The sequence below is a fragment of the Hirundo rustica genome, chromosome 3 (genome assembly GCF_015227805.2).
Source record: "Hirundo rustica isolate bHirRus1 chromosome 3, bHirRus1.pri.v3, whole genome shotgun sequence".
NCBI classification, from domain to species: domain Eukaryota; kingdom Metazoa; phylum Chordata; class Aves; order Passeriformes; family Hirundinidae; genus Hirundo; species Hirundo rustica.
In genome coordinates, this window is record NC_053452.1 from 21,789,243 (window position 1) to 21,816,533 (window position 27,291).

Genomic DNA, 27,291 nt, shown 5'->3' on the forward strand with positions numbered 1-27,291 from the left:
TTAGCACCTTCTGTTAAGCTATCAGTGTAGCTCCTGATTTGTCTTTAGCACCACTTCGCTCATGTTGAGGCTTGCCAAGGGATCCTCAGAAGGCAGTCCTAAAGGATTCGACACTCTATCCAAGCTGGAAAGGCCATTTTGTGCTAATATTGATCCACTTATCAAAGAAAAGGAGATGGATTTGGGTACTGTTTGTATGTATACATGGCACACAAGTGGGTTTTTTTAGGAGGATGGGTGTGATTTTATGCCACTAAGGTTTGACCTCTGTTCTAGGAGCTTCTTCAGTTTGTTGCAGTTTCTTACCAATGCAGCATTAATGTTTTGTATACATGGCACACAAGTGGGTTTTTTTAGGAGGATGGGTGTGATTTTATGCCACTAAGGTTTGACCTCTGTTCTAGGAGCTTCTTCAGTTTGTTGCAGTTTCTTACCAATGCAGCATTAATGTTTTGCAGAAGTTGAATCTTTCTAATTGTTGAGATGTACTCTGGAGGGAAGAAAAAAGAAAAAGATATTTTTCAATGGAAGCTCAGATCCTTTGGAATGCACCTCACGTTTCTGTGTTTTGGTTCATGCTGCAGTGTTACAGTTCATGACTATGTGGTTTATGTTGTGAGTTTGGGCACTCTGCAGTACATGCTGTGAGGAAAGATATGTGGCCCCATATTAGCATGGGATTAAATGACTGAGAGAAAGGAACATTAAAAAAATTTAGAGAACTAATAGAGACTATTCCAACTCCTTAGATTGGTTTAAAGGCCTAACTTTAGTAAAAATATGAATTAATTTCAAAATAAAAACTATGATATTTCACTGTCATAAATCTATTTAGTAATGTCCTTGAAACAGTGCATTGTTGAGGATGTTATTTCATTATGTCTACCTACATACTTTGTAGAAAGCAAAAAAATTCTGTGTGTATTTAACTGAATAATGAGACATCAACATGTTTCTATTTAACAAAACATTATCTTCTTAAAAACATAGATTTGGTTTCAAAAGACATTTTTGACATTTCCTGGAAATCCTCCTAATTAGTGATGTGAAATCATCTGCTGGTGTTTGGATATCAGAAATACATTGTTAATGCTGACAGAATTTTTCATAATGTTTTTTTCTTAGTATAGTTTGGAATTTGTAATGCTTATGAGCTGAGAGTATGATTGGATTAACATCATCTTATAGCTAAATGAGAGTTTTGTAGAAACATTGAACTGCCCAAGGAAAATTAAGAATAATCAGCATGGTGACCTGAATGATAGTATTGCAGAATGCCCAATTAAAACACTGTTTTCTTAACTGCTCTGGAAGCCCTCAGCCTCAGGTTTCTGAGAGCAGTCTTAGTCTTGAGGATAAAATTAACTTCTTGGTATAAAATGTGAAAAAAACCCCAAAGTTACTAACAATTCTAACTCCAAAACAAGGTTGTTTTCTTTTTCTAGTTACATATATGACTAAATATGAAATCCTAAACTCATTAAAGATGAAAAAACCCTCTAAGATTATTGAGTCAAATGATTAACCCAGCCCTGCCATGTTACCTCTAAGCCATATCCCCATGCACTACATCTTTTTTGAATACTTCCAGACACCTTGAGTCTACCATACCGCCAGACAGCTCATTCCAAGGCCTGACCACCCTTTCCATGAAGAAATTTTTCCTAGTATCTAATCTTCTAGTACCAAATACCCATCTTCCTCTAGCACAATTTGAGGCCATTTCTCCTATCCCGTTACTTGAGAGAAGAGCCTGACCCTCACGTTACAACCTCCTTCCAGGAAGTTGTAGAGAGTGATAAGGTCTCTCCTGAGCCTTCTGTTCTCCAGACCGAACAACCCCTACTGCCTCAGCAGCTCCTCATAGGACTTGTGCTCCAGACTCTTCACCAGATCCATTGTCCTTCTCTGGACATGCTCCATCACCACCTCAATGCCTTTCTTGTAGTGGGGGCCCAGAACTGAACAAAAAATTTGGGGTGAGGCCTCACCAGTGCCAAGTGCAGGGGGAGATGCTGCTGCATCCTCTGCCTGCTTGCTACTAACACACAAGGAGGTCTCAGCAGCCTCTGTTCAGCTGGCAGAGCTGTTCCCAGCCCTGCCTGTGAAGTACCATGGTTTGCAAAGCCTGAAGATGACATAACGTGGTCTTGTTATTGTTGGACTCCAGTGATAATGTTGTATTTGCTATAAGCAGTTGACGTGCTGTAAGCAATTACTGGGCTGACTCTGCTGCTTTTGTGCTACAATGTCAAAGGCTAAATATCTAGCAATACTCAGAGTTTTGTAATCCTCTTCTTTAAGTTCTATTCAGGGCTGGCTTGCCAGTGTGGGTGTACAGAGGGAACATAGAAATATCTTCGTCCGCTTTATTTGCAAAAGTTTGAGTATCTGTGCTCTGACACATAATATATTACTCAATGTTGACTATTTCTTAAGGCAAAAGATGTTATGGTTGTACATAAAATGGTGTTATGGTTGTACATAAAATCATATTGTGCTTTGATGACTAAGATGTGTGACTGCTTCTGGGATATGCAGAGGAGCTCTTAATGGCCATTGGTACTAAAAAGATGCTAAAAAACTACTGAGAATAATGGAAAGTAGGGGTGAGGAAGGTAAATACAACCTTTGTATATACCTTTTTAATAATTAATTGCACTTTTGTTTTACCTCTTATCCAAGATCAAATGCTTTTCAAATGAGGTATTAAACATTGTTGTAGAAGTGAGGAAGCGAAAGCACATGAAATTGAAATATTTGGTCTTATGCCATCAAATTAATAAAAAACAGAGGTCTGAAGGTTTGCACAATGGTTTGGGATTTTTTTTTCTAAATTATATTCACTAATATTGATGCTGATTTACATTTGAAGTAATTATTTTGAAGAAAAAGAGGAATGAGAAGACAATTGTATTAATCTTCATGATTAAAGCAGGATCTAGAAGTTCAGTGGAAAAATAATTTGCCTAATGATGCTAATGCACAGTGGAAGGCAATAAAGGATAAAGGGGACCTTTTTTCCCTGTGCTAAAAAAATCTGAGAAGTTGCAATATTTATAATCTCAAGAAGACCATGCGAACAGGCATAAATGTGTCCTGGATTAGAGCTGGACAGACTTAAGGTATTAGCAACTGAGATGATTTTTATTGTCTTAGGCTGATACAGTTTTCTTCTCACCTGTTTGTTTCAGGTGTTCAGACCTTCTCCGATACCATGTTATCTCCATATACCTTCTACTCTTATTATATCCAAGCCAGAAATGTTCATGGTTTTACAAGAAGTGACTCAGTGACATACAGAACAAAATCTGGGACACCCATAGGAAACTTGGATTTAAATCCTATCTTTCCTGTTAGTCACCACTCCGTTTTACTTTACTGGACAAGCGTCTCCAATGACTCTGGGCCCATAGAGAAATACATTTTGACTTGTACTAGCTTGGTTGATCTGCAGCCTTGTGGTCAGTATGAAGGCTTAAAGACTTCAGCGATTATTTGGAATCTCATTCCATTTACAAAGTATGTTTTTTCTGTGCAAGCTTGTACTAGTGGAGGCTGCTTAAAGAGCCAGCCAGTAACCGTAGTTACTGCACAGGCTCCTCCGGAAGGGCTGCACCCACCGACTGTAGAAACCATCAGCTCTACAGAACTGGCTGTGGAATGGTCACCACCTGAGAAACCAAATGGTAGGATACTGTATTTACTTTCGTCAATCAAAATCTTTTCAAGAGAAAAGCAGCATTTCCTCAAATCTCATTAGAATATCCTTGTCCATGCGCCATACACTGAGAAATGAAGTGAGGCATTTCCCTAGTTTGCCTATTTGCCATTAAGTATATCCCCAGAGTCTCTGTTTTATTCTTCTGGAATCCAGAAATCCACTGACTGTTGGGTCCAGGATTTAACACTCAGTGGCATCTGCTGCGGCAAAAATCACATTTATAATCAAACATTTACAGTAAAGTTAATTTTTTCCTAATTTGCCAGATTGCTTAGTTCAGACAGATGTGGTAGTATTGCTTGACAAAAAATAAATAAGCAGATAACAGTTATGGAAAAAAATCTAAGAATTAACAGAGAAGTCTGGTTTTGAAACCATCCGTCATGTGCAGTAGCCAATTCTATTACCGGTATAACTTTGTTAGGGATTAGGTGATTGCCAAGAGTTGCTGGTCTACCTTGTGTAATAATATTTTAGATTTTAGAAACTGAGAACACAGCTGTTGTAGGATGCTTCTGTGATACCACAGATTTTATTGAAAAAACTATCTTTTAATATATGAGCAATGGAGTTTTGTGAACTTGCACTAATATGCACAAGTATTTGTGCATGTGAAAACAAACATTTTTATCTGCTCACAGAATGGATATCTGTCTTTGGGGAGCCCAGCTTTCACTTTGAGCATCTCATTTTCCAGCTATTTCCAGAATGGAAAGAAAGAATGCCCACACAAGAATAACTATGTACTTAGAGGGGCAGTTTCTACAATGCAGGTCATGATACTTGCTGTTAGCACCTCAACCTGTGTCATACACTCTTCATAGTCCATAGCCATGATGTGCATCTAATGGCCAGCACAAGCAGATTAAAGCAATATTCTCATATCTGCCTCAATGTCTGGTCAGATTTTCTGGTCTCTCCAAAGACAAAGAGAAAAGCTCTTTCTCCCAAGCACTCTGGTTTAGTGCATGAATGCAGACCCAAATACATAAATTTTATGGCAATTTTCTCCTGGCCCTGTAAGAAATTTCTGGTCAGATTTCTTATATCTTGTAGTTAAACTGCTTTCATGATCCAACCTAAATCATGTATTGCTTCATACCACAACATTAACTTTGTTTTTTTGTTTTTTTTTTTTAACCCCAGAGTGGCAAGGCTTTCCTGTGTATATAATAAGTTTGCATTGATATAAAACTGATGTACATTTATCTCGATCCAGTAATGTTTTAAAATGTTGGCATTTAAATCATTAATCGTCACTCAAAAGTTCTCTTTGTCTTGAAAAAAAAAAAAAAAAAGAAAAAAAATTGATATTATAGTAGAACTCCAGATATCTTTTAAATTTACTAATTTTTCTGGAATTTTTCTCTAGGTATAATTATAAGATATGAACTTTACATGAGGAAAAAATTAAAATCAGCTGGGAACTTTCTTCCTCCTGAAATTCGTATTTTCCAAAGCAGTGGATGGCTCAGTCCTCAACCAGTTGTGGAATCTCAGAATGAAAATGCCTTGGCTCCACCACAGACCAGTACCATGGTGGTTGATCTGGAGCCATTCACAGAGTATGAATTTTATGTGCTAGCAGTAAACATGGCAGGTAGCATATCTTCAGACTGGATATCAGGACGAACAGGAGAGGCTGGTAAGCACTGGTTTGAATTTATTTGATAGAAATGAAAACAAAATGTAGATTAGCATGTATTCTTAATTTTTGATAAAAGTATCTAGTGATGGTTAACTAGGGATAAATTCACATTTTTAACTAATTAAAAGATAGGTCATGAAAAACAAAAGCATTTTCTTCACCATAATGTCATGCTGTTGAGGAAAATAATCCATGTCAATTAACCCCAAATTTAAATTACAAGATTGCAAAATATACCAAGCAGTGTTTTAATTTGAAGACCTTGAGTAAGTTACCTTTTCAGGAGTGTAGTGCCTGAAACTTCTGCTGAAACCCCGTTAGTGAGAGATGCCTCTATTCAAATTAAGGTTCAAATGAGAACACATGCCTAAGTCAATAACATGGATTTTATTTAACAATAAATGTGACACATAGCGATAGAAAGAAAGAGAAAAGAAAGGGGGAAGAGAGAGTGTTCAACAAAAGATAGTTACCACCCATGGATCCAGCAATGTGCCCTTCTTCACTCTGGTCTTCTCAGTGGCGATTCTAAGGTAATTCAAAATTTTTCACTAATTATACATTTTGGCAAATAAAAGAACTAATGCTCATTGGTTACACAGTTATATTATTCTATTGGTTGAATGATTCCCTTGCTTCTAATGCTAATTAGTCCACATGCTCAGTGTTTCTCTTTTTTTGAGTCACTGGGTTTCCTGGGTTGACAGGCTGTGAGTCAGTGGTCATGATCTCCCCTGATGGAATTACTTTTACCTAGTCAGAGCTAATTTCAGCACAGTTGCCAAGTTGTCTTTTGTTTTGGCCCATATATCTTGCATTCTTTGTGTCCACTATCAGTGTTACATTCTTCTTCCCAAGGCTTTTTAACCTCCTGGGTTTGAGATAACATCTGGACAATAGTACCATCTTTATCTTATCTCAAGTTCTTGCTATGGTGGCTTACTTTACAGTCCAGGTTCCAGGTATCCAGAGAAGCATATTCAGGGGAGCTTTAATGGTTCTTGGTGTTTGCAAAAGCCATCTGTCCTATGACTTGGGATGATCTTTGTTTGACTGATGATATGTGTGGGAATGTTGCTTCTTCACAGAGTTTGCTGAAGTGGGAATGTTTTTTCTGGGCGCATTTAACCAGAACGAGCAAAGCAGATCTCACAAGCACCAGGCCTGGAATTACTGCCATCCTGTTGCTTCCTTCTGTGCCTAACTCATAGCAAAGTCTTTTGTGTTTGAGACAGCCAGCTGTGCTCTTTAACTCCTTACAATTCTTCACGTGCTTTTGTAGAGGCCCAGTGTCATAATATGACTACTTTTTACCAAAGTGTAACCAGTTCACAACCTCCCATATTACGACTCTTCTCTTCAGATTTTCAAACGGGTTTTGCCACGTGACGTATTATTTGAAACATCAGCAATTTATTTCAATGCTTTCAGTAGAAATCTATAATTTTCTTACTGATAGAGCCCATGGTTAACAATTTAACATCTCTCTTAAAGTTACTTATGCTTTTGTTTGGTGTTAGCTTGAAAATTGTGTCCTCAGTCATTTGCTCCAGCAAAACAGCAGGCTAAACTAATTCCTCCTTCAAAATGAGCCTTTTTGCTTATCTGTTCCTAAATACTGCATGGTATAAAAGTGTTAAATTGTATTTGGGAGGAAGTCCATTAGTGCAGTTGTTTGTATGTAGCAGAAGTGCTGTGAGTTGGTATCCTATTATTACAGAGGAATCAGGTGGGGATTTAACTGCAGTGCAAACAATCCTTTAACAGATTTACTATGGAAGACAGGGGAACTGTTTTGTGAGAAGTGAGAGACATGTTAATTTCAAACTGGCCTAGCAAACAGAATAGCTTTTAAGATGCTGAGGTTTTGAACACTTTTTGCTTTTATCAGTTTTTTCCCATGTTGCATGAAGTTTTTCTTCAAGGCCTTTTCCTTTGTATGTACTTTCCTACCTGCTACAGGGGATAGGACTGTAGTGTTGATTAGTATTTCTTTGAAGACACAGGCAGAGTTTTAGTCTGCATTCACAGCCAGAGTAGAAAACAGGAGAATGATGAGTGAAGTACTTACCAAAATAAAGTGAAAATTCCAGCTAGACTTGAAAATAAGGTTAGAAAGGGAAAAGAAATGATTGTGTGAATTGGTGTTTTACAAGTACAATGAGGAAGCTTGCATTATACATATTGCTCATTTATTTTATGAATATTATTAATTTAACTTTATTTCAGCCCCAGTGTTCATGCCATCTCCATCAATATTCCCTCTTTCACCATATTCCCTTAATGTGTCATGGGAAAAACCTGAAGATAATTTGTCAAGAGGAGAAGTGATGGGGTATAGCATCAGTTTGATGACTGAACAAAGGTCTTTGCCACCATTTTCCCAGGTATTAGTGTTTGTTACATTAAGTTTTTCCTAACTGGTAATACTAAAATTGATAAAACCTGACGTCCTCTGAGGTGTTGTGATGGATTTTTTCCCTGCTTTGTTGTGTATTCTCTGATCTAACTTTTCCACCTACAGGTTTGATGTAATATTATATACTACTTCTATGTTTTAAGTTGTCTTTCTGATCTGACTTGTTTTCGGTAGCAGGTGCAATTCAAATTTAGGAGGGATGAGATTGTGCAATAAAATTTAAATTACCTTGGTCTTTGTATATACTGTTCCTGTATTGTTGCTGTATTTGCTAATATGCTTAAAGTCATATCATGTTGTAGATATCTACATTTTCCTTTAGAAGGTACTTGTCCGGATGAATTTTTCAAGTGGGGAAACCTAAAATACTGGAAAGAAACATGTAAAAGCCACAAAATACGTGACTTTAAAATATTGTTGTAATGTTTGAATTACTGTGTTTGGCAGACAAACATCATGGCAATAGTAGTAAGTGGAAAGCTTAGGAATGAGCAAAAGCATGATTCGTAATCACTATGTGGGAGTGGATTTGATGTTCTCCTATTGTATTTCTCATTCAGAGCTGATTTGTCTTTTGGTATTGCCACAGATGGGCCTCAGTTTACTTGCTTATCAGCTGGGGATACTACTGTTCTTGGGGCTGTTGTAACAATACATAAATGCCTATAGCTTCTGGTTACTGGCTTGCAAGATGCTTCATGTAAAAACAAAACAAAACTCTGATAACAAAGATATCTAAAATGCTACAGTTTATTCAGTTCCCCTCCCACTGATAGCTTATACTGATGTTAAAGTAAAGCAGATGCAAGTGTTTGTAGGTATTTGTTATTCCCCTCCCTCCTAATGCCTGCTAATCATGTCACTCCTTCAATGGTGGTCAGATTTCACAACTTAATAGTGTCATTTTTGTCATCTCAATTGTAGCTGCACTGTTTGTAGTGATAACTGCACCACCACACAGTTTTATGAGGCAATAACTTTGTTTCCTCATTTATCCACTCAGGAACTGGCTTATTACCTCATAAAACAGTGTGATGGGAAGTATTATCACCTAAATCTCAGCTTGTTCAGACTCTCCAAAATAATCCTCTCCCTTAGTTGGTCTATTCAGGCTTTCTCATGTCTGAGTGAAGGAATCTGCAAGTTCAGCGACAAGTTTCTTATTAGAGAGCATGTCATCAAATGACAGGAATGAAAATGTTATTAACCAACTGTTGTCTTCCAATCTGTTTGCTTTGCAGGTTTTGCATATAGCCGAGGCTCACGAGCTCTCCTACGTAGCAACGGGATTAAAACCTTACAGGACGTACAACTTTACTGTTACTCTCTGCAATCAAATGGGTTGTGTAACCAGTGAGCCAGGCATGGGGCAAACCTTGGCAGCTGGTAAGGAAACAATCTGTAGCAAAGTACAAAGCTGACACATGGTTTACTAATGAATACCATGATGATGGTCCTAGTTTGATGCACAGTGGCAGGAGTAGGTGTTGTATTAATACAAAGTGACTTGCTTAATCATTATTTGTTTGTATTGACAGATTAAACCCAAAATGTTTTCAGTGGAGGCTTAAGGTACTCTGCTATGGCAGCAGGATTTGTGTACTGCTCTCTCAGTTGCAAGTTATGATATGTATAGTTTTTTGTTTATGTTTGTTTAAACGGTGAAGGTACATAAGTGTGGCTGCATCCACTCATTCATTTATGATGCTAAGAAGGTGTAAATTTGTTGTTGGGGATTTTCAGTGTGTGTTTGCATAACAAGAAACATAAAATGCTCCAGCTGTGCCAAAGCCTTGCTTAACACATGTAGGAGGAGTTGCATGGTTTCAAGAGTAACATAAGTACATAGTGTATTTGTGTGTCTAAATCAAAAGCAACATACATGCTTTGGTTCTGCTTTTTTTGAAAATTTAGCCCCTGAGATGTGACATTTTGTTTTGTAGATATGTAACTACATATCTATGGGAACAGTGCTAAAGAAACTGCATGTATGTTCCTGTGCACCTTAATACATTTTAAGTCTTCAAGTTAATTTCAGTAGTATTGGCATGGATTTTTAAAGTACTGTCTACAGATTTAGGGGAAAATACACATCAGTCCAGAATAGAGATGAAAAAAGCCTGTACTTATTTTGAAGAAAGGGCTGGCATAAACTCACTTCTTGGACATCAGGAGTTCAAGAGGTTTTAAGGGAGAAATTATTAGGAATATCAGCTTTACAAGTCTCCTTATTCCTGGAATGAGGTAGTCAGTATGGTTCTTTAATACTATAAATACAAGCTCAAACCTATGTTATGTGACATACTGGTGGTCATTTGAAGAGTGCTCACCACTTAACATTGTGGTTTCCTTTTGTATAGACATTTAAAACATGTTAATTAATTTCACAATATTAGCTAAAACGCTTAAATAAAAATGTTAAACAATTAGAACTAAAAATGTTAAGCAGTTAGTGGTGTTGTTATATGGATGTTGTGATCATGATCTTTGCAATTACTTCTCTCATGTAAATTCATCTAACATGAAAAAATCTGAAATTTTCTGCTGAAGTGAAATTTAAGGTGTTGGGATATTGCCTCTAGTCTGTCCTCAGTTCTTCATGTCTATTTATTTAGTTGCCTTTCTATTTGTTTCCAAGTGGAAGGCTGGCCATACAGAGCCTCCTACTTATATGACTTTTTTCAATCCACACAGCCGTGTGGAACGATGTTCCAGTCTGTGCTGATAACCATGGAAACAAATATTGCCTAAACAGCACACCTTATTACTACAAATGATCCAACTTTGCATTTATACATTTATTAAAAGATTCAGGAAGAATAGCTTAGTTATGCTTGACAGCTTGTTTATGACCATCTCCTCCCTGGTTGTGTTAATACTCAGAAACCTATCACATTAGAGAAGACAGGAGAATACAAAATAGCATAGCAGGCATGTCCCCATTTATTAGCTGTTTTGCAGTGAAGTCTTTTCCTACTTACTACTGTAAGCCTTGAAAGAAAAGAATCAGTCTGGTATTGTGTTCCTTTTATGTTTTAAGAGCATGGCATTGCAACATCTTAAATTTTGGCAAACTGAAAAATGAAAACCTCACATTTGCACGCAATTTTGTCTTCTACAACTCAATGTTTTTTGTTCCTGGAGATATTTGTTTCATCCTATCCATGCAGGGGTTTTTTTGTGTGTGTGGTTTTGTTTGTTTGTTTTGTTTGAGGTTTGGGGTTTCTATTTTTTTTTTTTTCTTTTTGCGTGTGTGCATGCATGTTTTGTTCTGTGAGGTTCTGTAAAACTGTTTCCAAAGATAATTTAAAAGAAGCGCTACTTATGTGATGACAATCAAAGGGAGTTAGAACTTGAAACAAAGTTGGGAAAACCAATCCCCAGCATTTGAAAAAATAGATAATCAAGTCTTAGTCCATTTCTACCCTTTCTTTTTATGTCATTGAAAAGTGAAAAATGAAATTAAAATTGTCTTTCTAGGACTGTTGGGGTGTTCCTTTTTATGGAGGAATGTCTCCCTGGCAAAGAGACGGCTTTCCTGGCTGAATGCCAGACCCCCTCCATGCCCTGGCAAAGGCAGCTTTTTGGAAGAAGTCTTGACTGAAATGTGTTCCAGGATGATGGTTCCCTTGCACTGTAACACAATCCAGGAGCTTTGAATTGTGTTTCAAGTTGGCCTAGAGGTTATACTAAATTAGACTAATTCTTTTCCTCTGAACCCCAGGAGGAGGAGGAGAGTGATAATGGAAACCCAAGTCTACTCCCCTTCTGTGTATGGAGTATACAGGTTTATCACATGGACCATTTCAATCGATGGGTATCTTGGTGGCTATGATTTTTTCATGTCTAACAGATGTGTATTAGCAAGGGGCTTCTTTTTGAAGTTGCAAATGACCTCTAAAATTTGCCACTAGAAGTCTCAAGTAATTTTTAAGCCTTTTTCAGTTCCATTAGGGTAATTTGAAGGCTAATTATAAAAAATATTCTCTTTAAGACCTAATCTTTTTCTCTGAAAACTTGTGGGGTTTTTTTTTTTTTTTTTTTTTTTTTTTTCCCTTTTTTCATTAATATTTTTTCTTAATAAGACAGATAATTAAAACAAAGGCAGAAACAATGGCATGAAATCACTAGAAACAAGATTGTTGAGGAAGAAAATTAAGGAATTTTGAGATAAGATTGAAAAGACAAAGAAAAGAGACTTCTTCATGCAGGAGCAGAATTTAAGGATACCATCCAAGGGTGCAGAAGCATCAGGAAGAGTCTGCTGGTTTTTCAATGAGAAGTCTCTTGGACTATGACTGATTAAAATCCAGAAGCAAACTTAATGAGTGGATTCATTCTAACTTGGTTCAATATAGGCATCTGTACTGGGAGTATCTCATGTGTAGTTTTGCAGGAGTAGAGTGAAAGAAAACTCAAATTGACCATATGTCCTTGTGTCTGTCAGACTGCCAAAATCACTCCTCCTCACCAGTACATACACCCACGATGTTTGTAAATGGTAATAAAGAAGACATCAGAAGAATGGGAGGAGAGAGTGTGAGAAAACCAAATAAAATTGCTAAGAATGGAGTTATTTTATAAAAAGGTTGAGTATTAGAAATGCATATGAAGCCAGGAGGGTGAGCTAAATAAAAGAACTGTTAAGCCTGATTCTCCAAGAATGGTTAAAAAGTGTTGGAAGATGTTAGTGTAAATACAGTACCAGGATAAAAGATCAAAACAATCATAGGAAGGTAATAGGAGAGAATTACCCATCACTGTTACTCAAAGAGAAGGTGACTGGACAGAAAGAGAACCTCAATTTGGTCTGTTCAGATACAAATACATAAATAGCAGACGTTTAAATATGCAATTAATTAAAAAGTGTTTCATACTTTATAATCAGTCTTCTAAATGGTAAATTAAGGTGCTGCACCTTCCGCTGTCCTTGTGGTATTTGAAATACTTTTATGGGCTGCAATATTGTGTGCATGCTGCTGAAATCCTTGGCTGATAGATGAGGCAAAAGTTCATTGTTGATACTTTATTTGCAAATTTGAGATCCAATTTGAGCTTTGTTTTTGTCTGTGCTTTCTCAAGATCAAGTGGATCTGCGTGTATGTAACTGAGAACAATACTGGGTACTAATTATATGTTTTTCATCTCAATACTTAGAGCAAAATTTTACTTCTTGTCTCTGGGCTCTGCCATGTTCAAATTCCTATTTATTTTTGAGAATGGCATTCAGCCTGTTGTTTTTACTAGGTCTTAGGCGTTTTTTTTTGTTGTTGTTGTGGGGTTTTTTTGTTTTTTTTTTTTTTTTTAAATTTCAAAACCACTTTTTGTTGCATGATTTTCTCTAACATAGGATTTTGAACTGGTACTTATAGAACTCTACTAGCTGGTACCAGTGAGAGACCTGGTCCTTTGAAAGTTTCTTTTTGTGACAACGTGTCTGCATGAAATTATGAATTACCAATAAAAAACATACATGTTTTCAGAATTTTTCAGTGGCAGAGAAATGCCATTTTATTCTCATTAGTTTCTGTCATTTCAGCAGGATGAAATTAACCATGTGAATACTTTGACCAGTACAATTGCTTATGTTACTGATCTCAAATCATATCGTCAAAGTTTGCCTTAAATAATCTATACAGCTATGTTTCATTAGCTGCTATGTGACTAAGCTTATTTCTTGTAATTAACTTTGCCTTTCCTTTGCCCTCATTAAAAAAAAAAAAAAAAAAAAAAAAAAAGGTTTAAAAAGCACTTTTTAAGACATAGAAAAGTATTTGCTTTGTGATTGCTGCCACTTACCCCAGCACATTGTATCCCTGATCTTTTGCTTTTGATGGCAATTACAGGGTTCAGAAGCTAATTTGTAGAAGATATTCTTCCAGCACCAGCTGCATCTGGCCTCTTGGCAGACTTCTCAACCAATTGTATTTGGGGGTTTGGATTTGCCTCTGGGTTTGCTGGGGTAATTCTGGGCTGCCTTATACTCCTTGTTATTTTCTTTTTGATTACCCTTTTCATCTGAGTAATTTGTCCATTTTTTTCCATTCGTGAATAAGGTCCGATGCAGATCCTTTTCAAAAACCTCATTTGTTTATGTCTGTCATAGATGGCTTTTCTAAAAAAGGCTATGCCTCGATTTTAAAATCACCAATACCCATTAAGCAAGTAGTAAGAAATGTATAGTTTCCTTTGTTACAGAAGAGAAATATGAGAGCCATTTGCTGCTGGCCTGGAAACACAGATTGTTTTGCATGCATGTACGTAAGTCTCTTCATTGTGAATAGGACCCAAAGTGATTAAACAAGCACTCTTAATATGTTAATTTATAATTTTAATTACAACAATCTTGTATATATAGTCATTAGTGAATACTAATATAAATATTTTTCTACCTTTTTATTCATAATGCATAAACCAATCATCCAGTTACTTCTCGGCAGTTGCCTGTTTCCGTTTCATAATACAATCTTTGTTCTTAGTTATGAATGCATTTTGTTCATTCCTGTCTTGAATAATCCCTCATTAAGCGAGTCACTTTCTGCTCCATGCTAAAAAGGAAAAATTATCATGCAAATGTGGCATGCCATATTAAAAAGCACATTACCAAACACTTTTGTTGCTGTCCTTCAATTAGTTTCCCTTCTTTGAATTTAATTTCATTTGTTGTTAAACTACTGACTTGATGTATGGACTCATGAATTTGAGGCTGCTGCCAAGAATGTAACCGGAAAAAAAATCAAAGCCTCTTCAGAAAGCTACAGAGGCAAAGCTGAAATGAATTTGCTTCACCTTTGACAAGAACACTTGAGCAGCACTGGAATCCTCTGATGATTCAGCTTGGCTAATTATCCAATTATTTATTCCAAGAATAAAGACGCTGTTTTACAATTAGAAAAGTGTAAAGTAATCTGAGAAATTTCATAATGACAGATGACTTAAGTAACTTCTGAGATAAATAGAATCTGCTCAAACTTGTCTTGCCAAGTGTTCAAGCTGTAGTTAAACTGCTCTTTGAGTTTCAGGGAATCAGTAGGGAATTAAAAGTTATTTGTTTCTTCTCTCTACCAACCACATATTATACCAGCAAATAGCTCAAAACAGCTCAGTTTGTTCTTTTTCGTCTCCGTCAAATTTGCAACATTTTTAAGCTGTGTTTAAGTTGCATTCCTCTTGATTAAAAGCTTTTGGTTCAAAGCAATACTTTTTAATTGCCTAATAATATAAGTCAGTTCTTAGGAAAGAACCGTGCATTTAGGAGTTCATTTGCAATATAACTGAAAAATTCATTGCATGGCAGTAAAACAATTTACTGTTAATTACAAGGAGAAGAATTTGCTGTACCATGCTCACAGATTGCCATGAATCATGCAGCACTCCTAGAGATTTATAACAGATGTGTAAGTGGGATGAATTAGCAGGGTTTAATAACAGAGACACAAATCATGCAGACTTCAAGGAGCTTTAATTGATATACTAGAATGTGACGGGCATGAATCACTCAGCCATTCAACAGCACTGTAACATATGGTCAGCTCAATATGCTGCATCTTAAATCGGTTGGTGAGTCGTTGGTTGTCCCATATGGTGGAAGCAATATATTTTTCATGATTTTTAAAAAATACAGTGGATTACATCTATTTTAGAAAATATGATTGTAACGTATCCAAGTTATTAAATTTTCTTTTGATGTCCACTGTGGGTGGTTTTTACCCTTTTTTTTGGGAAAGGAGTCTCAAATGGACTCTAAAGAATTTCTTAAAACTCAAAATATTGTCAGAAGATGTAGGTATTATTGCTTGACTTGTTTACCATTAAAATGACTGATACCATTGTGAAGTGCAGAAAAAGAGAACACACCTGAAATGCAATGGCAGACTTGAGGTCCTCTGGACTAATTACTGGAACTGAAAATGAAATGTATGACCCACAGTGAGGTGTGCAATTTTACCTGCAAGGTAAACACCAATAAGAGAAGAAAAAGATTTTTTCTGTAACTTTTAGTCCTCGAATTTGGCATTTTTTATCTTTTATTTTGTACATATGCATTTGGGATTCAACAGTTAAAATCTGTATACTTTTCGTTGCTGTTACCTTTCTGAAGCATTCAGTGTCTACTTGAGGGTTTCGGTGGAAGAGTACACAAATACCTACCTACAGTAAGCTGAGCAGAAGTTACTCTAACATATGTAAGCCTGTGAAATTTAGCTACAGTGTAAATATGTTATTCCTGGGACAAGAATCTGGCAGAGTATGGAAAAGCTTTAGCGGTTGTATTAGTAAACCTGACAGACTTGAGAAAGCAGTATTGTATCCTTAGAACCATGGCTGCCAGAATTTAATGTCAACAATTAAAATTTATTTTGATCCTTACCTAGTGTTTATTACTGTTTGTATACACAACAGACCTTACTAATACAGAGATGCACTATTAGATGGAATTACCATCTGTTCAGAGTGAAATGCTGGCATCTGTCTTCGAGCCTAAAACTAAAATGATATTATTTCAAACAAAACAAAATTAACTGCTCTTTACTTACCAACTTCATTTTTGTGTACACGTGTGTGCATAAACACATGGGAAAGGCATATCTGTAATGACCTGTGTAGCAACATCTATATTTAGATATATGACTTCAGCATAAGCTGTATGGACCATCTGTCTTTATTGGTCTTTTCTGTGCCCTCTGCTACACAATGGCATGAAGCAATCATGGGCTTTTAAATACTGTTTTAGTCTTATAATACATTAAATATGTATTATATAGCAAGACATTAAAACTACATAATTAAAATACACAAAAATGTGACTTTGAACCCACTAAAATGTGGTATGCTCATTTTTTTGACAGATGTGTTTTAACAGAACGTGGCTAAAAAAGAAATTAAATGGGTAAAATTATACTCGATTCATCTTTCAGAAAGTAGCTACAGGTACCACAGTGACACCTTTAGGAAAATATATACTGTATCTTTTAGTGTTGAATATTTTTAATTTCAGCATTTAGCATCCTGCTGGGCTAGTGCTACAGATTTATTTCAAGACCTTCTGGTTTTGTGTGCAGTTGGTATTTTTGTTATTTTTGGTTTTTATATACTTATGTGAGCTATTCTGTACAGTGTGCTTCTGTCTTGATGCGCAAGAATTCTCAAGCATCAAGGAGACTAGTTAAAATATTAGTGCTGTAGCAAGGATGTTACTTTCTGAAAGGGTAGTCTTGTGTTCCATATATCACAAAATAATAAATTGTGTCATGCCAGTGTTTAATGCGTGTACACAGTGCATTAACTGTAACTGTAGTACATTTATTTGTGCTAGAGGAGACTGGAAAATGATTAAAAAATCAATACTTCCCTGTCAGAGAAGCAAGTGTTACGATGCATTTAAGTAGTTAATTGCATAAGCCCCATAAAAGCTTCAGGTTTGGGTATCAGAGATGCCATAATTATGGTCCAAATAACTGCCGTTTATTAATATTAGACTTTAAAGGAAGATGTAGTTATTGTCATGAGTATTAGTCAGCTGCATGCATTTTAAAAATGATGAATTTTAGCCTTTCTGTTTTGCTATCAGTAATCTGAACTGGAGGGCTCAACCTCTTCAGTTTGCATTTAAAATGCTGACGTAGGCTGGTTCCCTCAGAGGTGAAGTTTTGATTGTTAAGCCATGTTTTCTATTTAAACTTGTGCATTAATACCACTATTCATTAGTGCTGTGCCCTACTTATTCAGGGAAGCTTATGACCTCACACTGCATTACTTCAATTTTGACATTGTAAATTTCTACGATCGCGTGAGATACTAATTAGATTGTGAAGTCATAAATGATACCTAAGCAGGAATTTACAGCACATAGTGCCTTTGGCAGTTTCCCAGTTCCTCCACTCCCTGCTTTCTCCAAGAAGAATATCTATCAAGTTATGGGGTATGGGAGACAAAGAAAAAGAAGAAAGAAAGAAGTAATATACTACTGGCAAATAGCAAAAATGAAAAATATAATAATGATCTTGGAAACGCAGGAATGTTTAAAAGGATGTTATTAATTCATTTTAAATGAAGCAATCTCTTCTTCTCCAAAGAACTCATGCTATGGACAATGCTGGACTGTGAAGCAGTGTGTCAGATTTTGAAAGCCTATATTTTAATTCAGATTTTATTGCTCTTGAAAGGCGTTTATTGCTCTTTACTGTGTCATTATGGGAACACGTAATTTTTACAAGTTGTCATTGTATTTCGCTTCCTGGGCACAAATGAAGTTCCTGTTGTTAAATCCTTCCCTTTATCAGGTAAAGCAAGGTAAGATGTATATAGATTCTGTACCTAGCAAAGTGTTCTCATACTTCTCCAGATGATGTCTTCTATTGTTTCAGTGATGGTCCATTTCTTTCCACCATCATGTCATTATCCAAACAATTCATGCTGCCCTCCAGTGGCTTACTGTACTGTATTTTATTTAAAAAAATGAATAAGTTTAGTTAGTAATGTTACCAGAGTGTTTAAAAGAATATCAAAGTATTGGGTTTAACAGTAGGAGGATCATCCTATAATGTAAAACTATCTTATGCTGCTACCTTCGTGGAAACTGTCTTGTTTGGAGACCTTTTCTGCACCAGAATTGGATAAAAATTAGAAAGGGTAGTTTTCTTGAAGTGAATAATTATCTGAACACAAACTGCTGTTGGATGTGCACATCATGAGAACAACCAAATGGGCCTGCAGGACTGTGGACAGAGAGCTGTTCTGCTCCCCCTGGTGAGGATAAGTCCAGTGGCAAGAGTCCCCTGTTGTCATGTACCATACTGAGATGTCAAAAGAGCTATAACTCTTCAAATTCTCCTTTGGATTTTTGCTCACATCTACTTGTGAAAGTCATACAGATGCACACTTACAGGGAGTTTGGCGTTAGTGGCCCATGAAGGAAGGAAGGAATCCAAATATACTTTTTATGAAGATGTTGATCAGTATTCTCAAAGATTATGAACAAAAATATTTTAGATATAATTATAGAGACATTTGTCTAAAGACTGAAGAAACAAAGTACTTCTTGTGCAACTGAAAGTAAGTTTCTCATAAAGATTAAGAATATTTTTTGAGGTTTTTTTCCTCTCCTAATTAAGCTTCTATGGATATCTGTGTTTATTCTTAAGATCAGAAAATGAAACAGGATGTTTTGGGAAGATTATGCTATGTGCAATAAATAATTCCCCAAATATTATGTACAATGATACCTAGATAACTTTTTTTATCCACAGCTCCAAGAAAACTTAGCGCTCCTCTTGTGGAAGCAATAAACAGCACAACAGTGAAGATAATTTGGAATGAACCTGGAGAGCTTAATGGGCCTTCTCCCATCTACCAGGTGGAAAGGATGGATTCATCTTTAGCTACAATGAATATAGAAGTAACAAAAGGGATCCGTTTTCCAGGAAATGGATATTACAGATTTGCAAGTTCCATTCTCCCCACCAATACTTACTTTACAGGTAAATGAGTTTAAATTACTTAGAAAACGTACTGATTGTACTCTGCATTTGTTTTACCATTTGGTATCATGTTCTATGAAACTTTTATGTTAAAACAGGTAGGTTCTAATTTATTAAAGTAATGTAATGATTGGTGATGTATGGGCTATTGTGATTCTCACTTGAAAAGTCTGTGCAAGTCATTGGACTTGTGGGTTTTTTATTGCCTCATGCTTGGACAGAGAGATGTACCTGACAGTGAATGTTGCTGCATATTTGACTTGTTTCTGTGTTATAAATATAAGATTTTATTTATTGTCCTGGGGTAAAAATGTTTTAATTAATTTGCTGTGAGTGCTAAGATGTATCCTTTCTGAGGATTCCTGGCGCTGCATAAGCATTCAAAAAGCTCTGCCTTCCAGGTTCAGAGCATTTGTGTTGTGATCCTGTTTGTTTTGTTAAGGAAAGAGAAGAACCTTCCACTCTGACAGAATTCCACTGTTTCTGGGCCTTTGAGTGTTCTCTCTTTTTTCTTGATTAGTTACTTTACTTTAGAACCAGGTGATTTTCAGATTGAAGCAGACCTATGTCCTTTTTCTGTGATTCTCATAATTTGCTGACGTCTTGACTTCTGGGATAACACAAACATGTAGACAGTACGTTTTTTGCAAAAATGAACCAGACTGCATGTTTGAGATGTTGTAGTCGTCTGTAAGAGAAATCTTGCATTTCTGTGCATGAAGTGTGAGTGTTTAAAAGAAAAAACAGCAGAGCTGAAGACTTAAAATAATGCATAGAAGATGTGCTCATGTATATTTATCTCAGGTCACGAGAATGACAGCAGGCAGGGGAAACCCAAAAGGAATCTAGGTAACTGTAAGAGCAGGCATTAACTAGCACACTGATGGTGCTGGGGCCACGCCAGTGGCAGTGACACAACTTAGCATGGTACTAAGCCTTGTTTGTTAAGAGAGAGAAGGGCTGCAAAAACAGTGCAGCACTGTTGACACAATTAAGAATGCTGAAGCTTTGAAGAGCACTCAGCTGACATTCCTTGTCTTCAGGGTCACCACAGGTAATCTGGCAAGGAAGTCTGAGCACTTTGGTACTTGCAAATGTGTATGTGCAAATTCAGGTTTTGTTTAAAACAGAAATCAGCATCTTGCTGCTCTATGGTCACTCATTGAATCTGACTTAAAAAAAAAAAAGCAAACGGGAAGATGACTTCACCTTTTTTTTTTTTCCTAGCTAGGTACTTATTTGATGGATAAATAATAATAAAAAGTGATAATGTGTTCGTTAAATATTGACACCGTGTTGACTGGCACAACCTGTCTCTGTGTGGGAATCTGTAGGAACAGCTGTTGGGCTCCTTTCCTCATCCAAATTGCCCAATGGTTTTCCTGACATCAGTTTGCACCCTTTACTGTATATTTAGAAAAAACCCCATCGATATGTTTCTTCTGTTGTCAGTTGTGACTATTTGTAACCAAGCAAGCGCAACACCAATCTACCCTATTTCAATTCACTCTGAGGTTTAGTTCTGCTCCATAAGCTGAGACTTATGTCTTGAGTAAAGTTTATTGTGATGGCTGAGATGATTTGAGAGAGTTTGGACAGTAGGTTGGGAGATGCTAAAATAAAACTCCCTTCATATTGGCAACTGATGGCTGATAGCCCTGTATGGATAAATATAATTTATCATAGCTTTCGGTTGTTCTTTCTCTTCTACCAGCTATTAGTCAGAGTATGTGGAGACATCCTAGAACTAAAACACACTAGGCAATTTGTCCAGACATCTGCTAGTAATGACTGACAATCAGATTAAATTAGTCTACGTTTGGTACCTAAAAATGTGTAGTTCAGGTTTGGCAACTCAATAACGATTTTGAGAAATATAAATCTGGGTTTTTCTAAGTAGGTCATCTGTCCTTCTTCCAAAACATGATGGAGGGGAAATGATAGCAAATCCAGGAGAGTTTGCAAAGACAGACACTTAAGGGGATGAAAAATACTCTTTAACAGCACTCTGCAGTTGTTTTGTTGTGGTGACCCTCTCTTATTACCCATTTCTGAAGACAAGCAGTTGGCAATTGGGTTTTATGGATGGAACAGCTTTAGTGTGCATGCAGCTGTGTACATTTTTGACACAAAAGTGTGCCAGCTTGTATGTGTCAGTCAGCAGACAGATACATCCCGGTGTGTCTGGGATCTCCCACTGTTAATCCAGAAAAAGATTGATCAGTTTATTCATTGCTAATAAATGCAGTTGTCCTCACTACCTCCCTGGCTGGTCTTACAGTCCAAGGTGCAAGTAATAGGGGCAGATGTATTTTCTGGGAATTTTTCCAAAATCATCTTAAAAAAAAAATAAATTATTCAATAAACACTGGCTGCACTAAGCAGTGTCCTGTCTGTAACAAAGCCTCCAGCTGCACAGGGAGATGTGTCCTGAGTACACATCGGATGAGAGGAATTTAAGTAAAAAGACTTTTTTTCTGCTGGAACTGTCCACATGCAACTGTTCAGCTCTTCAATATATGAAGAAGTGTTTTAGCCATGTATAATATCATTTCCCAAATGTACTTGATTTTTAGTACTTATTTGCATTCCCTGAAGTTCTTAGATACAACAGCATTTGTTGATGCTATCAAAATACCACAAGGCAAAGGAGAGCAGTTAGTATTCTTCCTTTAGCTAAGGAATTCATCCATCTCCCATCACTCTGAAAATTGCGGTATTTAGGTGTTTATCTTCATATCTTCCCCATGAGACAACAGTGTTGTGATTTAATGTATGGGGAGCTTAAGTTCAGATTCAACTTAATGTAGGTCTTTATACTTAAAAGGACCTCTAGAGCTGGCTGGAACAAATTTACAAATTATTTATTTTGTGTGGTTTGCTTTTATTGGTCCAGCTTGTGTGCTGTAGCTGTGAGTCTGGAGTCAGAATGCTGCAGTACCACTGTTGAGTTTGCCTTTCTGGTTCTCTTGTCATGAAAAGAAGTAATATCTATTTTAAACAGTGTAGAACAGGCAAGCTTGGAGTTCAAATGTCATTCTTCTTGGATGCTACTTGTTTTGAAAGAAAATTATTCATGTAATATTGATCACAATGCAGTCTGCTCTGAAAAAAGTTTTGTGTTTGGCCTTGTTTGATTCCAAGTTTTCTGAAATAGGATAATACACTTAAAAAGAAGTATGTCTTGCCTGGACTATGTAATCTTTGCTAACCTCTACATGATGTGTATTCAGCTCTGTAATAATTAGAAAATAACTGTATGAGGTAAGACTTAAATATATTAAGCATTACAAGGAGAACCTTCTTTTTTTTTTTTTTTTTTTTTTTTTTTTTTTAAATGACATTTTTAGTGTTGTAAAGTGGTGTTAATAATGTGTACTTAAAAAAATATTTATATCTGTGCTAGTGTTTTTACTGCCAGATTCTGGCTCAGATACACAGACATTTCTCAGAGTCTAGAATCTTTCCAGTAATGATGTTTCTTAGTGAGTTTGCCATGGAACACTGCACAAGCATCGTTTACATTTGTTCTGGGCAGAAGTGCTGAGAATGGCTGTGGTCATTTGGTGTCGGATCTCCCCATAGCTCTTCATCTCAGTGAACTCTCTGTGCAGTAATGTAAAACAAATTCCACTCCACAGGATCTTGAGCAAACATTTGATAGTTGGTCAAAGGGGCAGATATTTTCATTAGTTTGTGAAGCCAAATAGACAGGACTTTTACAGCACCCCAGCAGAACCTTATGGGATGCATTATGACTGAACACCAAGAAAATGAACAGGATTAGAGGTCCGAAAACAATGTAAGAGGAGAGGCCAGAGAAAATGGTGTAATTTAGAAAAATGAAGACTAAAAGGAGAAAGGATAATGATGTAAAAACACATAAAAATTTGTAGTTTAAAAGAAGAGAATGAACTTTTTGTGTTTACTGTGAGTAAAGTAGCAATGCACTCATAATAAACTTAAAATACAGCAAGGTAGGTTGCATATTTTTCTAAAAGATTCAGGCTAGTTGAGCACACAAATTCATTGTTGTGAGAAAGAAATGAAAGCTCTGACGCTGCAGATTTTAAAGAACATTTGGATGAACATTTGTCAGGAATAACCTGGGTAAAATTGATTCTGCTTTGGAGTAAGTGGATTGTTTCTGTGACCTCTAAGAATGTTTTCCAAACATATATCCTGTTATAAACTCAGACTAACTCAATGAAACTGGGAAAGATGTTCATTCCACCAAATAACTTTTAGGTGGAAAGAGCTGCCTTTTTTCTTTTTTTTTCCTGACTGACAGTTTTCTGTGTAGAGGGAAGGTTGCATGAGTTGAACAAGTTTTGCTTCTATTTTATTTTTCTTCTTTAGATATTTCCTAGTATTTTTTTATACAACTAATGATTTGAGTTGGTTAGAAATTAATTTTAATCACTAATTCAGAAGAATGTAATAATTTAGTGTTGAAATGAAGTCATCTGGTCTTCCTGCTCATATTGAGTCCAGCTAGACCTGTTTAGGCCTTTGTCTGGTTGAGTTTTCTCTCCATATGTAGCTAAGTATCTTTCCAAATATTGTTCCAGTTTGACTCAGCTTTTGGTTTACTTTTCTCCCTTATATCTATACAACATTTTCTGCATATGAGCTCATATCCATTGCCTTTTGTTCTGTCACTGAAGAGGTCCAAAAAAGTGTCTTCATCTTATTTAGATCCTTTGGGGAGGTAATAGAAGAAGGCAGTAATTTCCTTCATCCTTCCATGGTATTCTCTCAGCCTCTTGTTGAATGTCATGTACTTTGGCCCCTTGGCTATCTTGGTGTCACTGGATTTGTTCCAGCCTGCCGGTTACTTTTTTTTTTTTTTTTTTTTTTTTTTAATGCCAGGGTACCCAAAACTGCACTGTAGGGCTTGCATTAGCATCTATGGATTTCACAAGGTTTCTCCAGCCTGCTAAGATTTCTCTGTGTTGCAATGTATCCACTGCAGCCCTTAATTTTATTTTTTTAATTGCCTCTGAACTTTTTGACAGCACACTCCATCCCATTGCCTGGGATCTATTTGAATGAATAGAAATGTTAAACAGAATTGGTCCCAGTACCAGTTTGTTGTAAATGCTGCCCACTGGGCTTTGTGCCACTTGTCACAAGCCTTCGAGTCCTGCTGTTTAGCCAGTTTTTTCACTCACTTTTATAGGCAACCTGTGGTCCATCTATTTCTCCAGACTGATGGGAAGGATTCCCTAATCTATAGACGCAACTTCACAACAAATGCAGTTAAATTTGTTTGCTTCAGCCTTATACCAAAAAGATGGAGAGAGAGAGGAAGAGGAGAGAAATCTGACCTTTTTGCTTAGTTTGGCTTTATGTATTCTTTGTCACTTGGCTGGCAATTTTTCATAGCTTTTGAAGAATCCGCCTTTTTATTTCATTACATTGAACTGAAGAAAGTAAACAAGATTTTCTGAGGAAGAAACTATTATAAAAGAAATTCTTACTCCAAGCTTTTGAATACTCTGAGATAAAGAAAGAAGCTTTTGAATACTCTGAGAGAAAGAAAGAAAGAGAGCACATTTGTTTTGTGGACTTGAAGAACATACTTTTTGTCAGGGAACTTTTAATATTGCCAGTCATTTTTCAGAGTTTTATTAAATCATACACCAAAAAGCTCTTGGAGAACTCGCATTTTGTTGTGTCCTTTCTGTCTAGGTTGTTGCCACAGGACTTGTCCTTAGAAATGCTTTTAATTTTTATGCCATCTCCTTATATTTTCTCCTCTTGTCTTCACAAAAGAATGATTTGAACCCACATTTTCATCTTCTGTAAAAGAAAGATAAAGATCTTCTATATCAACGTCAAGTGGCTGGCTTTAGGAAGAAAGAGAACCATCCTTTTTTTCTGCCTGAGAACTGTTTGCACAGAGATTTTAGGCAGAATTTTATCTTCGTACTTAAAATGAATTCAGAGCTTCATCTTGAAAAACTCGTTCCTTCCTTTCTTCCTTTTGAATCCCAAGAAGCCTAAAGATAGGGAGTGAGAGAGGAGCTGCATATAGAGAAAAAGGAGTGATCCAGCACAACAAAGTGAACTCTGCTGCTTTATGAACAAAACAACTTAAAACATTTTTGAACATGCACAACAGGGACTTAGGCAACAAATAAGCCAAGCTGATGCTGACCTTGCCAGTGTTACAGGGGTAATATTTTCACTAAGATGAGCTGGTTTTTTAGGCACTGACATACTTTCTATCAGTATGAAGTAGCTGCTTTTTCTTCCTTTTTTTTTTTTTTTTTTTTTTTTTGTTTTGTTCCAATTGTAGCCACTGCAGAAAAGAAGAAGAAAAGAAGGAACTCACCTTGTGTATTATTTTTCATGTTTACTTCTTGTATTTTAGCAGGTCCACTATGCAGCACTAGCTTTGGGCATACAAGGACAATATGGGGTTTTTTCTGCATCTTCTTGGCTTTAGTGCCAAAATAGATTTTTGTCAGTGTTGTGCATTCTGCACTGCATGGTTAAAACCAGTTTTTTCTGCTTGTGCATGGTAACTTTTAGAGAACACAGTAGTATTGTGCAATGGAAGTTGTAAAAGCCGGAGATTTCCCATTATTATATTAACGTGCCAGTGGAAAGACCCTTTCCTAGACTAGATCATAGTTTCATCTGTCTGTGCAAAAGCCCAGTTATAGAATTGGGTCTTTTGCTTATCACAAACACACAAGATGACTATTTTTAAAAGAGCAGTTCTTCCCCTTTTTCCACAATTCTCTTCCCCAGTTTTCCACAACCGGGCTTTTACTAATTCTGTGCAAACATGATTCACTGTTCTGGAATGTAGTAGGCATTCTTTCTGCAGGTGCCAAGCCTAAGAATTAGCAGAAGAAACAGTTATGGAAGTGCTGTTTTGCTTCAGGCGTGACATCTTCTGGGCTTCCTTTTGTGCTTGTGCACACCTAAGAAAGGCTGCAAAATGGAGGGACTTGTTGAGAGAGATTTAAGAAATAAAAGTTGCTGAAAATGGCAAACAAAATGAAAAAGCTATAAGATAGAAACTTCACAAAGGCATGATGTTTATTTAATTTTTAAAAAATAAAGATAAAGGAGAGAGTAGAAGGTATCAGGCATCACTTGAAAGCTTAGCATGCTAGAGATCCATGTACTCTGTGTTAAATGGAGGCTGATTTCACTTCTGTCAAAGTAAATAATACAGATCAAAGAAAGAATGTGAAGCAGGTTTGAACACAGAAATGAATGGTCCAGTGGATGGTCACCTTTTGGAGTGAATGTATGAATGCTTCTGGAAATTCTCAAACTTAAATACCAGATAATGTAGAGATATGTTAAAGAAAAGTGTCTATTTCTAATGGTTTTCATTTGCTAGAACAATTGTGAGTCTTCCATACCAGTACTTCAGTACTTTATAAGATTTTTGTGAGATTCTTATGTGCTGGTATAACAAACATATCCCAAAGTCATTTTTCAGAGAGGGATTTAATGAGAAATAATAGCCCCCCCCCCCCCAAAAAAAAAAAATTTGGCCCAACCTTTCTTGGCAAAAGCATAATCTAGGCAAGATGGCTCAATACTCTGCAGCTGAATCTTAAGTGTCCAGGGCAGGGGAATCCACCACTCCTTGGAAACATTATTGCAGTGGCTGGCTCATTGTGAAATTTTTCATCTTGTGTCCAGTTGGATTCTCCCGAGGAATAACTTGTACCTATTACTCCTTGTCTTTTCCAGGTAAAAGGCTTTGTAAAAAGGGACTCTCCATGTTCCATGTAGCCACCCTTTGAATACTGGAAAGTGGTGATAAGGTTTCTCTTGGTCCTTCTTTTCTCAAGGCTGAATTTTCTTAGTCTTTCCTTATTTGACAGGCTACCCAATCCTTTAATCATCTTTGTTACCCTTCTCTGGACTCTCTAGTCTGTCCACATCTTTTTTGCACAGTGGAAACCAAAACTGAACATAATGTTCCAGGTATGGCCTGACAAGCACTGAGTAGAGTGGAATAACGACTTTCTCTGCTAGAGATGTC

General features: G+C 36.5%; 1 protein-coding gene across 1 annotated transcript in view; it reads left to right on the forward strand.

Moving 5' to 3' along the window:
* The window catches only part of USH2A (usherin), a 391,984-nt gene that overhangs the window by 93,300 nt on the left and 271,393 nt on the right, over positions 1-27,291 (forward strand). Inside the window, exons 17-21 of the mRNA XM_040059986.2 lie at positions 3,195-3,689; positions 5,097-5,369; positions 7,602-7,759; positions 9,033-9,177; positions 19,041-19,271. Of these exons, the coding sequence (XP_039915920.1) occupies positions 3,195-3,689; positions 5,097-5,369; positions 7,602-7,759; positions 9,033-9,177; positions 19,041-19,271 (1,302 nt within the window). The remainder of the gene's footprint in view (positions 1-3,194; positions 3,690-5,096; positions 5,370-7,601; positions 7,760-9,032; positions 9,178-19,040; positions 19,272-27,291) is intronic.